The sequence below is a fragment of the Euleptes europaea genome, chromosome 6 (genome assembly GCF_029931775.1).
Source record: "Euleptes europaea isolate rEulEur1 chromosome 6, rEulEur1.hap1, whole genome shotgun sequence".
NCBI classification, from domain to species: Eukaryota; Metazoa; Chordata; class Lepidosauria; order Squamata; family Sphaerodactylidae; genus Euleptes; species Euleptes europaea.
Window position 1 is genome coordinate 102,061,274 of NC_079317.1, and position 13,664 is coordinate 102,074,937.

The 13,664-nt window shown below is 45.1% G+C and overlaps 1 protein-coding gene across 2 annotated transcripts; it reads left to right on the forward strand.

The window, feature by feature from the left end:
* Positions 1 to 461: 461 nt before the first annotated feature.
* On the forward strand, positions 462 to 13,387 carry CABP2 (calcium binding protein 2). Of its 2 annotated transcripts, none has more exons than XM_056851802.1 (7): positions 462 to 574; positions 4,293 to 4,460; positions 5,936 to 5,966; positions 7,666 to 7,800; positions 10,803 to 10,912; positions 12,151 to 12,298; positions 13,309 to 13,387. In XM_056851802.1, the coding sequence occupies exons 1-7, from the start codon at positions 533 to 535 to the stop codon at positions 13,332 to 13,334; spliced, it is 660 nt and encodes a 219-aa protein (XP_056707780.1). In that variant the 5' UTR covers positions 462 to 532; the 3' UTR covers positions 13,335 to 13,387. The 2 variants fall into 2 exon arrangements, with proteins under 2 accessions (XP_056707780.1, XP_056707779.1); XM_056851801.1 differs by having other exon boundaries at positions 13,256 to 13,335.
* Positions 13,388 to 13,664: the final 277 nt, after the last annotated feature.

A 13,664-nucleotide genomic window follows, 5' to 3' on the forward strand; every position in this document is an offset into this window, starting at 1 on the left:
CCTAGCAGCACTGTCAGAGCTCAGCAAGAGCAGCCCCTCCCTGGAGCAAAGATTGGAAAAATCTGTGATTGTCGCAGGAGATTATGGCCTTCCTACTCTTAGAGAGGGGAGATGCTGGTGGGCTACAACCCCTGATGACTGCCTGTACATCTGAGCCTGAGAGGGCTTTGGGATGGAGGCAAGAAGGGCGAAGCCGGGGTGGGACTCTGCTTCCTGGAGTGCGGCAGGTCTGAACTGTCACAAGGAAGAGCTGCCTGTCCCCCATTTTCTGCTTTAGCACCATCTATGATTGAGTTGCGTATAATCCTGAGGATTATGGCTCTGGCCCACGCCCTCCCCTTCCCCCGCTCTGTTCACTTTCCCTTAATATTCTGGAGATATTCAACAATAAAAACCCTGAAAATCCCCAAAGCGTCTAAACCTCCCAGGAAGAGAATCACTTGTTACTATTAAAAAACACACACCCTGCCATCAGTGCCAGCCGCCTCCAGCCCCATACTAGGCTCTGCAGGATGGGGGGGCCTTAGCAGCCATGGGCAACTGCACCAAAACCCCAGGCAGGCGGCTCTCCAAGGTAGGAGGAGAGGATGGAGGGAGGGTGGCCCCTTTCATCTTTGTGTTGAGCTCTGCTGTATCCCTGTCTGTGGCTGGTTCTCCATGTGTCTGTGTATACTTTCTTCATTTCTCAGACCCTGCATGTTGATCCCTGTCAATGGCTAAAGTCGTGGGCTTGAGGTTCTCCTGTGCCTGAGACAGCAAAAAAATTGGTACTTGGTGACTAGACCTCTGTAGTACCACACCCTCATCCACCCAACCTCAGGTTCATGTTGCACTGAGGCAAAGTCAGTCACTCCCTAAGGCACCAGATTAATAGAATGAGGCCAGGAGTCTTCCTGTGTGCAGTAGGCTCAAAAGGTCCCTTCTCTCCATCCCTTGCCTACAATTAGTCCCCCTTAGATCAGTATCTACGTCCTCTTTTATTCAAACAAGACTCATTCACTGCCTTTCTGTCCCCACCCCTAATCCTTTTTGGTATGTTTTTTAAGGCCTGAGTTGGGGTTGTGTAAATTGAGGTACAATAAGACTGGCATTGTCATGTTCAAGGGAATGTAGATGCTGCAGGAATTGATTATGGCTATTAATGGCATCTTCCATATTTCTGTATGTTCTTAAGAGTCCACTTCTCAGCACCGAGAAGAGCTCTGTAAATGCTGTATAAGTGCTTATTTGTATATCGGTGCCAAAACATGAATTGAGCATGGGCATGCACGGATGTATCAGTGCATGTCTTAGGAACATCAAGTAGTGAGAAGAGATGATACAATGCAGCATCATCTTGGTGACAGGATAGGAGGGAAATAATATTGTCAGTTGTTCCAGGGAAGGAAACAGATTGTGGATATGCATTGCTTATGTTCACTTAGGAATAAGTATGCCCTGGAAAATGTTGATGTTCTACGAGGATTAAATTAAGGCAGTGGTCATTCTAGAATGGGGTGGACGGGTGGAAGGGCAGTGCCTGGAGCTGGTCCTCCAGTTAGTGATTTAGGTCCTTGAACCCAGCTGCAATCTAGAGAATATGAACAGAAAGACAGGTTCTGACCTGTAGAACCAGTACCTTTGTAAAAATAAAAGGTGCCAGTATTCATATATGTAGTTGCACTGGTTTCCACAAAATCCTCCCTCAGGACTTGGGAGCCCCCCACCCCACCCGAAAGGTGCTGGTATTCCGTACCCATGAGTACTGCCACACACGAAAAGCCCTGCTAAAACTATCACTATTGTGACTTTTCAGACTATTATACATTTTTTCTTGCCGGTCACTACTCATGAGATATGCTAAGAAGATATGATACAGAAAGCCTATTAATTGTAAGTGTTAGGACATATTTATGTGTGCTTTTGGATATGTGCTTTTCTCAGGGGTGTGAGGAAATGTGTGTGTGAATAGAGGCTAGTGTTCCTCTGTCTGTTTCAGGGATATTTTTCTGAGACATGCAGGATTACACATATAGAGAGATTTGAGTTTGGTATACTGGAAACATTGGGATAGGACTGAGATCTGTAGGTTAGCACTGGTATAATCTTCTGTCCTTCTCTCAGTAATCTTGTCTGTGTCATTATCAAACCACTATGTGAGTCAATTCCAGGTAGGGTTGCCAACCTCCAGGTGGTGGCTGGAGATCTCCCACTATTACAACTGATTTCAAGGCAATAGAAAATAGTTCCCCTGGAGAAAATGGCCGCTTTGGCAATTGGACTCTATGGCATTGAAGTCCCTCCCCTCTCCAAACCCTGCCCTTTTCAGACTCCACCCCCAAAATCTGCAGGTATTTCCCAACCCGAAGCTGGCAACCCTAGTTCCAGGGCATATTGGTGAAAATGAGGCAAGGTTTGGCAAGAAAGTACCAAGCAATATGTGCATGCATGAATGCCAGTTCTAGGAAACATATTGGCCAAGCTTTTGTAGGAGTCAAGGCATACTTGTGTAACAGCACATGTATACTTCACAAAGGAATGTGGGGAATGTGTGAAAGGCAGAGGGTAAATTCAGATGGTCATTGACTAAGGAATAATTTACCATGGTGGCTATTCAGCCAATTTGCAACCATATCCGTATCCTCCAACTGTACATTGAGGATAGTTTTATTACACCTCTTGGAAGTCTATTCAGAAATGCAAATAACTCAGAACCTAAAATGGGAAGTGTCTTTTGCCATGGGGGCTGATGATACCTACATGGCTTGGGGCCGGCCTATCTGAAGGACCGTCGTGTCTTCTCCCATATGTTCCTGCCTGGGACTTACAATCACAGGGAGAGACCCTCCTGATTTGTGGGGGGAGGGTTGGGGTCACTGGGGATGTGGGGGGGGGAGGTAGTTGTTAATTTCCTGTATTGGGCAGGGGGTTGGACTAGATGACCCTGGTGGTCCCTTCCAACTCTATGATTCTACGATTCTACGATTGTCACATCAATGAAAGAAGCTCGTTTGGTGTGTACAAATGAGAGGGCCTTTTCAGTGGCAGCCCCATAACTAAGGAGCAACTTCCCAGGGAAGTGAGCCTGGCCCCCTCACTTTCGATCTTTAAGAGTTAAAGTTAAAGACGGTTATATTTAGGTCTGCATTTCATTAAGTTCCCTAGCAGTCCTAATTTTAAATTTGGGCTTTTATGTTTTTAATATATTTTATTTTACATACTTTAATTATGTAGCCTTGAGCTCCTTAAGGAAGAAAGGCAGCTAATAAATGTTTTAGATAACTAAATAAATACCAATCGCTAGCTCCCCACATGGCTGTACATCCACCAGTATGAGTTAGCACTTGCCAGTAGGTTATTTGGTTTTAACTGAGAGAGAATAAAGGGCATATGTTTAGGGTTGCCAACCTCCAGGTACTCGCTGGAGATCTCCTGCTATTACAACTGAGCTCCAGCCGATAGAGATCAGTTCACCTGGAGAAAACGACCGCTTTGGCATTGAAGTCTCTCCCTTCCCCAAACCTCACCCTTCTCAGGCTCCGCCCCAAAAACCTCTCGCCGGTGGTGAAGAGGAACCTGGCAACCCTACATATGTACCCTATATATGTAGATCAGTTTTATACTAATTTCATGATCAAACCTTCCCTCAAACAATCATAGTTTGGAGACATGCTGAGAATTCTCTGCTAAAGATCCCTACAGATCTCCATGTAGAGTTGATTATTCAGTGAGTTTAAATCGGTAATGTAGATCTGCACTGACAGACAGAAATTGCTAAGGAATGTTAGTGTAGATCTGAGCTGGTGTATGTGTATATATGGTTACTGTTTTGTAACTTAATGTTTGCTGCTATGGCATATTTTGGTGTATGCCATTTGTAGTGTACATCGCTTATCGCTGGTACAGGACACTGGCGCATTTTTGTGGATGCTATGAATAGAGGGGAGTGACATGGCTAAAATCTTAGTATAAGAGGATGCCTGCGCTCCAGCATGGATTCAAGTGTGTAAGTGTTGTGATCGCTGCTTATGGTTTACCATCGGTGACTCATGGAGACTGTGTGCCGATCTAATTGTGGTATTTACCTAGTGGGCTGTGGTGTTGAGTCAGTGAGATAAATTCACAGGTGAGGAGTATGAAGCTTTTCCAGGCACCTGTTTGTATGTCTTGAGCGCACTCCCAATTCTTTCTTTTGTCTTCATCACTTCCTTAGAATATTCTGGGGGTCATGGCCCTAAGCACCCAGGCCTTGTGGGAAAGGGGGGGGATGAGGCTCTCTAACCAGATTTAGCTAACTGCAAGCTATACCACAGGAGAATAAGCATCCTCCAGAAGTTCCAGGCTCTCCAGCCTCCACCAGCGACCTGGACGATATGATTGATGGCACACACTATCCCCCATTGCAGAGTTACTCAGTGCTGCACGGGTTGGTGGGGCCCGCCTGCATCTTCTTGCGCCAGAGCATCGCCATCACGCAGATCGTACGTATTGTGCTTCCATCATCACCTTACTTATACAGCACACCACAGCACAATCTCCACCACTGCCTGTTCTGTACATGCTGCCACGTACGCGCACAGCCCCCATGCCACCCCCTCCCACTACTCAGTGGAGAATTCGGTACTGAAGTGTAGGTCAGGTTTTCATGCATCACTGCATTTCCTCCATGGAACTTAACCTCCATGTAGGAATACGTATGTGCACTGTACCATATTCAGTTCAACAGAAGTGCCACAAGTATGCAGCAGGCAGCTGACGTGTGCAGTGGCTGATCAGTCCATATATTTGTGGAAAAAATATTAATGCCACAACTCATGTATTACAGCATATAAATCTTTTCTTACATGGAGACTGGCTAGTGGAGAGGTTACTTCATTGAATCCATTTCCCACAGGATAAGAGCCAGACAGTAAGTGGTCTGTTTTGATGATGATAACCATTAATAATACTTAGTAGTAATATAGTGCTCTAAAGGGTTCCGAGTGCTTCACATACATTATCTTGCTGTGATCCTTACAACAACCTCTGAAGGCGAATGAGTGTGGTGGCTTAGTGATAGAGTGGCGACCGTGTTGCTCTAGAACTGGGGAGACCTGAGTTTAATCTCCATTCAGCAGTGACGCATATGGGTGATTCTGGGCCAGTCGTTAGCTCTGTCCTTAACCAACCACCCAGGGATGTTGTAAGAATAAAATTGGGTGTTCTTCCCCCAATCACGCTTTCCATCCTGAAGGAAGGGTAGGGTAAAGATCTAATACATAAATAAAACAGTATTATCCTCATACTACAGGTGGGGGGTGGGAGGGAAGGCCAAGGCTAGGAGAGAATGGGATCATGACAGGGGCAAGGTTTGAATGAATTACTTCCTGATTAGCGGCTCGGGGTTTTAGCCCCTCTGCTGGCTAGGGTTGCCAACCTCCAGGCGGTGGCTGGGAATCTCCTGCTATTACGGTTCACCTTGAGAAAATGACTGATTTGGAAGGTAGACTCTATGGCACTGAAGTCCCTCCCCTCCCCAAACCCCACCCTCCTCAGGCTCCACCCCCCAAAATATCCAGGTATTTCCCAACCCAAAGCTGGCAACCCTAGCTATATGTGACTAGCAGGGCAACCTTACTGCAGAGAACAGGAAGGACTTCCCATCATCTGCAGTCATATTCTGAAATTATACTTGCATGGGACCAAATTTTGGTGCAGCATTAAGCTGAAATCCTAGGCCAATTGATTTAGGAATCAATTCCATTGAACACAATGGAGTCTATTTGCAAGTAAATATACATAGGATCAGGCTGCACAAGGGAACAGAATTCTGAGAAGGAACTGGCTGGAGGAGGCAGATTTTCATGAGGCTTATTTTTGGGATACAGAACAGAAGATACTAGGCCGCAGAATAGGTAAGGCTACACAGAGTAGTCATCACCTTTTTAACCAGCCTCTACTTTCCTTCTTTTGCCAGGACAGAGACCTGCGACCAGAAGAAATTGAAGGTAGCATGAGCAATACCGTCATTGTGTCTTTCTCCTTGGAAGTCCAGGGCTGTTGTCCACTGCCACCACTTGAACCATTGCACCAAAAGTGACCACGCTAGTCCATTTTTCCTTATGGCTTTATGCAATACTAGAACAAGACAACTAAATGCCCCTCGATGTGTTGCTGGCATTACTCTTTGTTCCAAGTTTGGCCAGATGTCACTCGAGGCTAGGACATGGTTGGCCACCTTTAAACTACACCTTAAACTGTGCTTTAGCAATGAGGGGTTCCTAGCTTCTCTGAAGCACGACCCTTTTAAATCCTCATGGCAAAAAATCTTAGATGAGAAACTGTCATTGTTGGGCTTCTTGCAGGATATGTTATTAGATCTTGGGAAAACTGAAGCTTTCACCAAAATTAAAAAGCGCATTAAAGAGCTTGATTATAACAGCACTACTTTTCGTGCTCACCGCGTTTGTTTATCCCAGTTCTTCGGAATACCACCAACACATGGTTTGCCTGCTTATACATATTATTTGACAACTCCTTGTCTTTCTACAGCCTTCTGTTTAGCTAGATTGAATGCTAACCCCTCTATGGTTATGCAGGGCAGAATTTTGAATATACCATATCCAGACAGGACCTATTCTTGTTCTTCTGGCTGTATCGATTCACTAGCTCATGGCCTTTTGGAATGCCGCTTTTACGAGGAACTTCGATCACATTATATCTCCCCCCTTTTAACATATAAATCTAAGGCCTCTGTGTCTGACTTAATGCCTTTTCTACTAAGCAATAGGGATCCCAAGGCTACATTGTCAGTGGCAAGATTTGTTTCAGTCCTTATATCCCTCAAACACTAGATATATGCTGCTCAAGATCAATGGATCAAGGAGCTTCTAAGGGATAAAAGGAAAGGAAAAAGAACAAGACAACCCAGGGACTTCCCCCTTCCAAAGCAGTGATGTGCTGATTTGGTGCATCCTTGCAAGATGCATACCATCCAAACTGTCCCCTTGGTAGTCAACACAGCAGACTGGAAGAACCTCAAGATCCTGAACATGGTTTGGTCTATATGTGGGAAATATTTTTTTTTAAATCCCTACATAATGTACTCTTTACCTAGGTGTGGCTTCCTGAACATCTGGGTTTACACTCAAGTATCAGACTTGGATAATCCCATGTAGTAGGTCCTGAACCAGGAACCTCCTCTATCACCCTAATTTTTTTGGTCTGATCAACCAAGTGGCTATATGTTACAACTTCCTTGCCCCCGTTTTAATGCTCTGCCTTGCCACCAGGACTTCCTATGCTTAGTCTTGGGATTCTATGCGCTACTTTTCTCCCTTTCCAGTTCTGGCCCATCATCCTGTCTGGAGGGAAGCTACCAGATTTCTGATTTCAATTATTTCGGCATACTATGCATGAAAGTTTAGATGGCGCTAATACAGAGAATCCTGATCCTGTGTTCTTCTAGGCACATCCATAGCTACTACTCCACTACAGAAGAGCTCAGATCCAGCTCCAAAATGAGACAGGAATATTGTTGAAGCTCAATACCTCATTTGCTGTGTAGTACTTCAGCCTACTGCCCAGTTTCCCTGTTTATTTATGTGCTGTCTGCAAGATATAGCTGAAGTTCCTGATTTACAAGGGTAATCAACAGACTTGGAAGGAAAGTGAATAAGATTCTTACAGCCTCTCTTCTCCTTCCAGAGCTAAGGGAAGCTTTCCGGGAGTTTGACAAAGACCGTGATGGCTACATCAGCTACAAGGACCTGGGAGAATGTATGCGAACTATGGGCTACATGCCTACTGAGATGGAACTTATTGAACTATCTCAACAGATCAGTATGTACCTACTACTACTAAGTATACTGATGCAACTAACAAACCCTACAGAACTGGAGATTGTGCCAGCTTACCAGGTTTCCAGTTGCATCTGGTTGAGTCCGTACTGTTTCCTCTGGTCCCATACCTTTCATTGCTTCAACTGGGTGGTAATAATTAACATTGGCTGTCTCACTCCTCTTGGTCTTGAAACAACTGGAACTTTTTGACTGCCCCCAACCCTGCACTCATGCAGTAATGAAAATTGTCCATGTAGTGACTCTATCCTTTCCGGAGTACAGTTCAAGCTCATCTCCTTCCCTCAGTTAAATTTATCTGACATTCCTAGACCCAAGCACTAATAATAGTCTCTGGCCCACAGGTATTTAGGGTGAAAAGACAATGTCAAACACAAATTGAAGTGAAAACCCCAATATTGCTTTGACTCACATGTAGTAGTTACCAGGATCTGCCTCCTTCCTCTTACAGATCAGGTTCTTATATTATAGGGAGGAGTCCTGCATCTACATCCCATGCCTCTCCAATAATGTAAAAATATAAAAACTACCGGAAGAAGTAGGATTGTGAAAGGAGAGGTATTGGGACTTCTGTCTTCCAGTCTGGCCTTCATTCATTCCACCCTTTCTTTGTGGCTCCTCCAGATCCATTCATACAGCCAGCAGTGTGGTGACTCCATACCTCTATCCCATGCCACAGTAGAATACATGTCAAGTCTCTATCCAGATGTATCCAGATGTGCTCCACAATGTTGTGTGTTATCAACAGGACAAATCAGCAAATATGAATGGAGTCCACATTCTTATGGCATTAGAGCAGCTTAGGATGGAGCTGTAAGACAGTGGCGATCATGTTGCTGCCAGTGCCTCGTTTCCAGAAAAAAGTTGTTTGCAGGGGGCGGGACTGGGAGGCAAAAATGCCCCTTCTCCCAGACAGCCCCCAGCCCCCTGATGGGGGGGAAGTAGGAAGAGCAGGCTTCTTCTCCTGCTGAGGACACCCACCCACCCATGCATCCCACTGCTCGTAGTGATGGTGCCTGCTGGTGCTGCGGTTGTTTGCACCCACCCTTTCCTTCTCTCCTGGCAGAAGCACCCACCTGCCCATCCCTCTGCTTGCAGCAGTGACTGCTCATGCCAGTCCTCCTTTCGCTCACAGTGGCTGCACCCCGCTTGCCCATCTTTTCACTCCCAACAGCAGCTGCTGTTGGATGTGTTTTATGTATCTGAAAAGGATCCACTTGGTTGTGGGTCTGATATGGATTGGGCTGGGGCACTGTGAGAGGGAATGTTAATCCCCACCATATGGAAAATGCCCTCCTCCCCATAAAACCAGTAGGGAAAAAGGCAAGTACCCATATTGTGCCTAACTTTCCCCTTGTCAGGGTAAAAAGTAGCCTGGGGGACGTTTTTGACGGAGGAGATAGCATTGGGGGGGGGGGATGAGCCTCCCTAATACCACAGCCACAATCTATATCAAGCCCCCACCCCCACTCCCAAAGTCAAGAGATTTAGTCAAGGAAATCCAGCATTAACTAATTTGGCCCTGAGTTTCCCTCGCTCCATGAGCATTTGTACCTCCCTCATCCCTTGATCAGTGCTTTCACTTGGACTATAGCCAAAGCAGCATGACAGCACTAGCAGTTTACACACATGCATATGCCCAGTAAAATAGGAAGACTCTTCACTGACTAAGGAGGCCCTAAAAGTTGCTGAGATGCTGTTGTGGAGACCAGGCACCGGATCCTTAGCTGGAACAGAAATTACCAATCTATGGGGGAAAGGGGACCTTTAGCCTTAGCAGGCTGTGCCTATTTTCCAGTAAGAAGAAATAGATTTTTATTGATGCTTTGCCAGTTTGACGATCAAGCAAAATAATAAACAGCATTTCTTAGTTGACCTAATTTAACTGGAACAGGACCAATAGCAATTAAAGTCTGTACGTATGTTCTGGATAAAGTTCTTTACTAAAACCCAACCAGTGAATAGGGTCAATAGTATTTCTTGACTCCTGTCTGCTGAGGAGGCAATTGTTATGAGTTTAGCACAACCAGAGTCAAGAAGCTTTTGCTCTGTGGTGGGTTAGATAGAGTTTGTTTGTTTGGGGTATTTCTATGCTGCCAGAGCAGGGCAGAGTCCTGCTTGAGGTGGATTCTAATTAAAACTATGTAACATTATAAAAACAAGCCATTCCACAAACAGAATAAAAACTGTCCATAAAACAGAATAGACCATTAAAAAACGGATAAGATAAAACCCCTAATTAAAAGTCTGGGTAAAATATGTGCTTTAGCTTGATGTCTGAAAGAAAGTAAAGTAAGTGCCGGGTGAGCCCTGGGGGGGGGGACATTCCAGAGGCAAGGTGCCACCACAGAAAATGCCCTGTCTCTAGCACCACCTGCTGGGGCACCGAGAAAGCAAGGGCTGAGAAGCAGATCTTAACTGGCAGGTTGGATAGTTTAGGAGGAAATGGTCCTTCAGGTACCCTGATCCCAAGCCCTTTAGGGCCTTAAAGTTAACAATCAGCACTTTGAATTGTACCTGAGAACAGAGAGGCAAGTGGTGCAGATCTTTGAGCCTAGAAGATCAGTTAATTTGCATCCTTCCTATACAGAAGAGCTTCTGCACATTGCCCGTCTCCCACCAAAAACCTTTGAAGTATATAGTGCAGATATGTTACAGCAAGAGAAATGTCACATAGCTGCAGAGGAGTTTGAGTTACAAGAAAATAGCTTTGTGATAGTTAAGAAAAGATAAACTTTTTAACTGTTACCAAGGACAGATCATAGCCAGCTTGGAATCAATGCACTGGTGATTTTGCATTCATGGAAGTCAGAGTCCTTTGTTAGAATGGAGCCGTAAGGCAGTGGTGTCAGCAAGAGGGTGCGGATTGGAAGGTAAGGAAATCACAGTGAAGGTTGAAAGAAGCCCTGTTTGTGGCTGTGAATCAGCCCTCGGTATAATAACCTGGTGTTGCCCAGTTCTGAAATGGTCTTTCTATATCTACAGCTGGAGGAAAGGTGGATTTTGAAGACTTTGTGGACCTGATGGGCCCCAAGATGCTGGCAGAAACTGCAGACATGATTGGGGTGAAGGAATTGCGGGATGCCTTCCGCGAGGTGAGAGCCACACTGAGCCCAGCTCTAGGGGCAAGGGGAGATTAGCACAGGTGTGTGCAAGAGTGTGTATGGGGGTACTGGAGGACATTCTAACATAAATACATGTTTGCCGCCCTGTGTGCCACTACAATAATATTCCTAGGCAGCACAAACCATATAGCAAAATATTGCACTTGTCACTTTAAAAGTTTTTGAGCTTCTCTTCCACCTTTGGTATACATGTGTGCAAGTCAGCAATGTAATTTTAAATGCACTTGCATTACTTTTTTATTGGTTGATGTCCAATGAGGAAGGGAGACTTATAATCACATTTCAATCTTCTTGCATGTTATGGTCAGATTGAGGGAGAACTAATACACATTTTTGGTCTGTAACTAATCCTTTTTCCTTTGTATCTATTTGAGAATTGCTTTTTTTTGGGTATTTTAATCTTATACATGGGAAGCCTTTTCACCTTCACTAGTGCAGATTTCCTTCCCTTCTTCTGTGATTCCATAGATATCCCTCTACCTTACCTCGTGCCATTTCCTTCAGTTGTTTCTCCCCACTTTTCTGCTCTCCCATGAATCTGACAAGGAAGGGTGGGGGATCTTTCACCAATGAAGGGAACATCTCACCTGAGCACGCTTCCTTATTGCTATTACTAGAGCTGATCTGAGAAAGGAGTTTGGGTTTTTTGTTTCTTTTAAAAGTTCTCTGTGCACATGGGGCTGGCTGTACGGATCCTTTTGGTAAAACTGACATGGTGAAGCTGTTTCCCCTGACTAGAGGAAGGTCACAAAGGAAATGATGGTGAGGTTGGCTGGAAGGATACCTGAGAAGCAGATGCCAGGCAGCATGAACTTCCACACTAGCTGGAGGGAGTGTGGTAACCTTTAAAGCATTCCCCTCCAACTTGTTAATGGTGGTAACACATATCATTCAAAGCTGGTGAACATTCTAGGGTAATAATTAAAGCATAGTAAAATGTGTACATGATTTTGGCCTCATGGTGTAAGCATCCACTGTAATGTGGTCGATACTGAAATGTTTGTTCTATGCAATACTCAGTGGATAGGCAGGGACTATTCTTAAACCCCAGAGAATTCTATTGACACATCTGATTGGTTGAGTTTAGGAACAGCAGATAATGATGCTGCCCATCAGGCTCAGGACAGTGAGGCAGTACAGGAGCCTGGAGGTGTGGATGTGGTAGAAGACTCAGCATGGTGCACAAATGAGTTTTTATTTCCTTCTAGTTTGACACAAATGGCGATGGACAGATCAGTGTAGCCGAACTACGGGAAGCCATGCGCAAACTCTTGGGGCAGCAACTGAATTACCGTGAGGTAGATGAGATCCTCAAGGATGTTGATCTGAATGGAGATGGTCTTGTGGACTTTGAAGGTAACAGCAAAGATTTAAGTCCTTCCTTGGTGCTCAGTTGTTGTCTTTCATGTCTAGAATGGGACAATGAGGCCTGAAGCTGGGAAAATACTTGGGACCTACTCTTGACTTTTGGAAGGGAATGGGGTATAAACCGAGCAGGGAAAGAAAGTTCACCTCAAACAGGACAAATAGCAACTTCTTAGGGCCATGTCAGGTCAGGAAAATGGTATAGAGAAGAAAGCTTAGCCACCCCCCCACTACAATTCTGATCTGAATTAGGCCTCTATACACATATCAATTGAGGTTTAAAAATTTATGTGTGCTCCACACATGGAATTCCCAGCTCACATCTGGTTTTGCCCTGTGACCCATGGATATCATATTTATTCCCAGTTTTGGGAATATGACGTGGAATCAGATCATGAAAGTGAAGCATGACAACCAGGATTCCAAGGTTTCATTTCAAACTAGCAAAATACCTCTTCATATCCCTATATATTACAAGGAACCACCATCTCTCTCCCGCCCCTGCCCCCCCGTATCAGGGGCAGGGTTTGCTTCCATCTTGATAGTGTTTCCATCTATAACATTTTACATTTTTCCCTACAGGAGTGAATGGCAGCTATTCACTTGTTTAGGAGAAAGGTGTGTGCTTTTGGACATTTTTGCAGTGGGGTCCAACTCTGAACTTGGCTAACCCATTTTTTTCTAGGGAGACGTTTCTTTTGTCCCTCCCCCATGAGTTGCCTACTGCAGCCCATTTCCTTTGCCCTTAATCGGCACCGCTGAGAACTGAGTGAGCCACTATCTGTATAGTACTTCCATGATTCTTTTTCATGATCATGCTAGAGTGTGATGGAAAGTTGTTAGGGACTGGTTAGACAGGTAGACAAGCCCTAGGTCCCTTAGGCATACTCTGTATGTGTTTTAGAGGTTGTCTATAAAATGGGGCAACTGAGTCTCTGCCTCTTAGAGTTTGGGCAGCAGCAGATGGCATATGGTCTTCCCTTCACATCTCCTTCTTTTAGAATTTGTACGGATGATGTCTCGTTGAGAGCGCCTAGTAGCAGTCCAAGCAGAAGTGCCTTAGGAAGAGGAAGGACTTCAAGCTGTCACGTACTGCCGCTTGCAATGGATCTGACAGTTGAGAGCAAGGGCCGCAGGCAAGCACTTCCCATACATCTTGCACAGCCTGCCTGGAGCCAAACAGCTGCTCCTGAAGTCAAGGGACCCACACCAGCTTCATAGACATCAATGATGGCCTGGACCAGATCCCAGGTCAATACCTGATCTACTACATTAGATATTGCTGGGAACATCTTCCCCAAGATCTCTGTGACTCTGCTTGTCATCAGACCATGCCTTTGTTTGCTGTAACACTGAC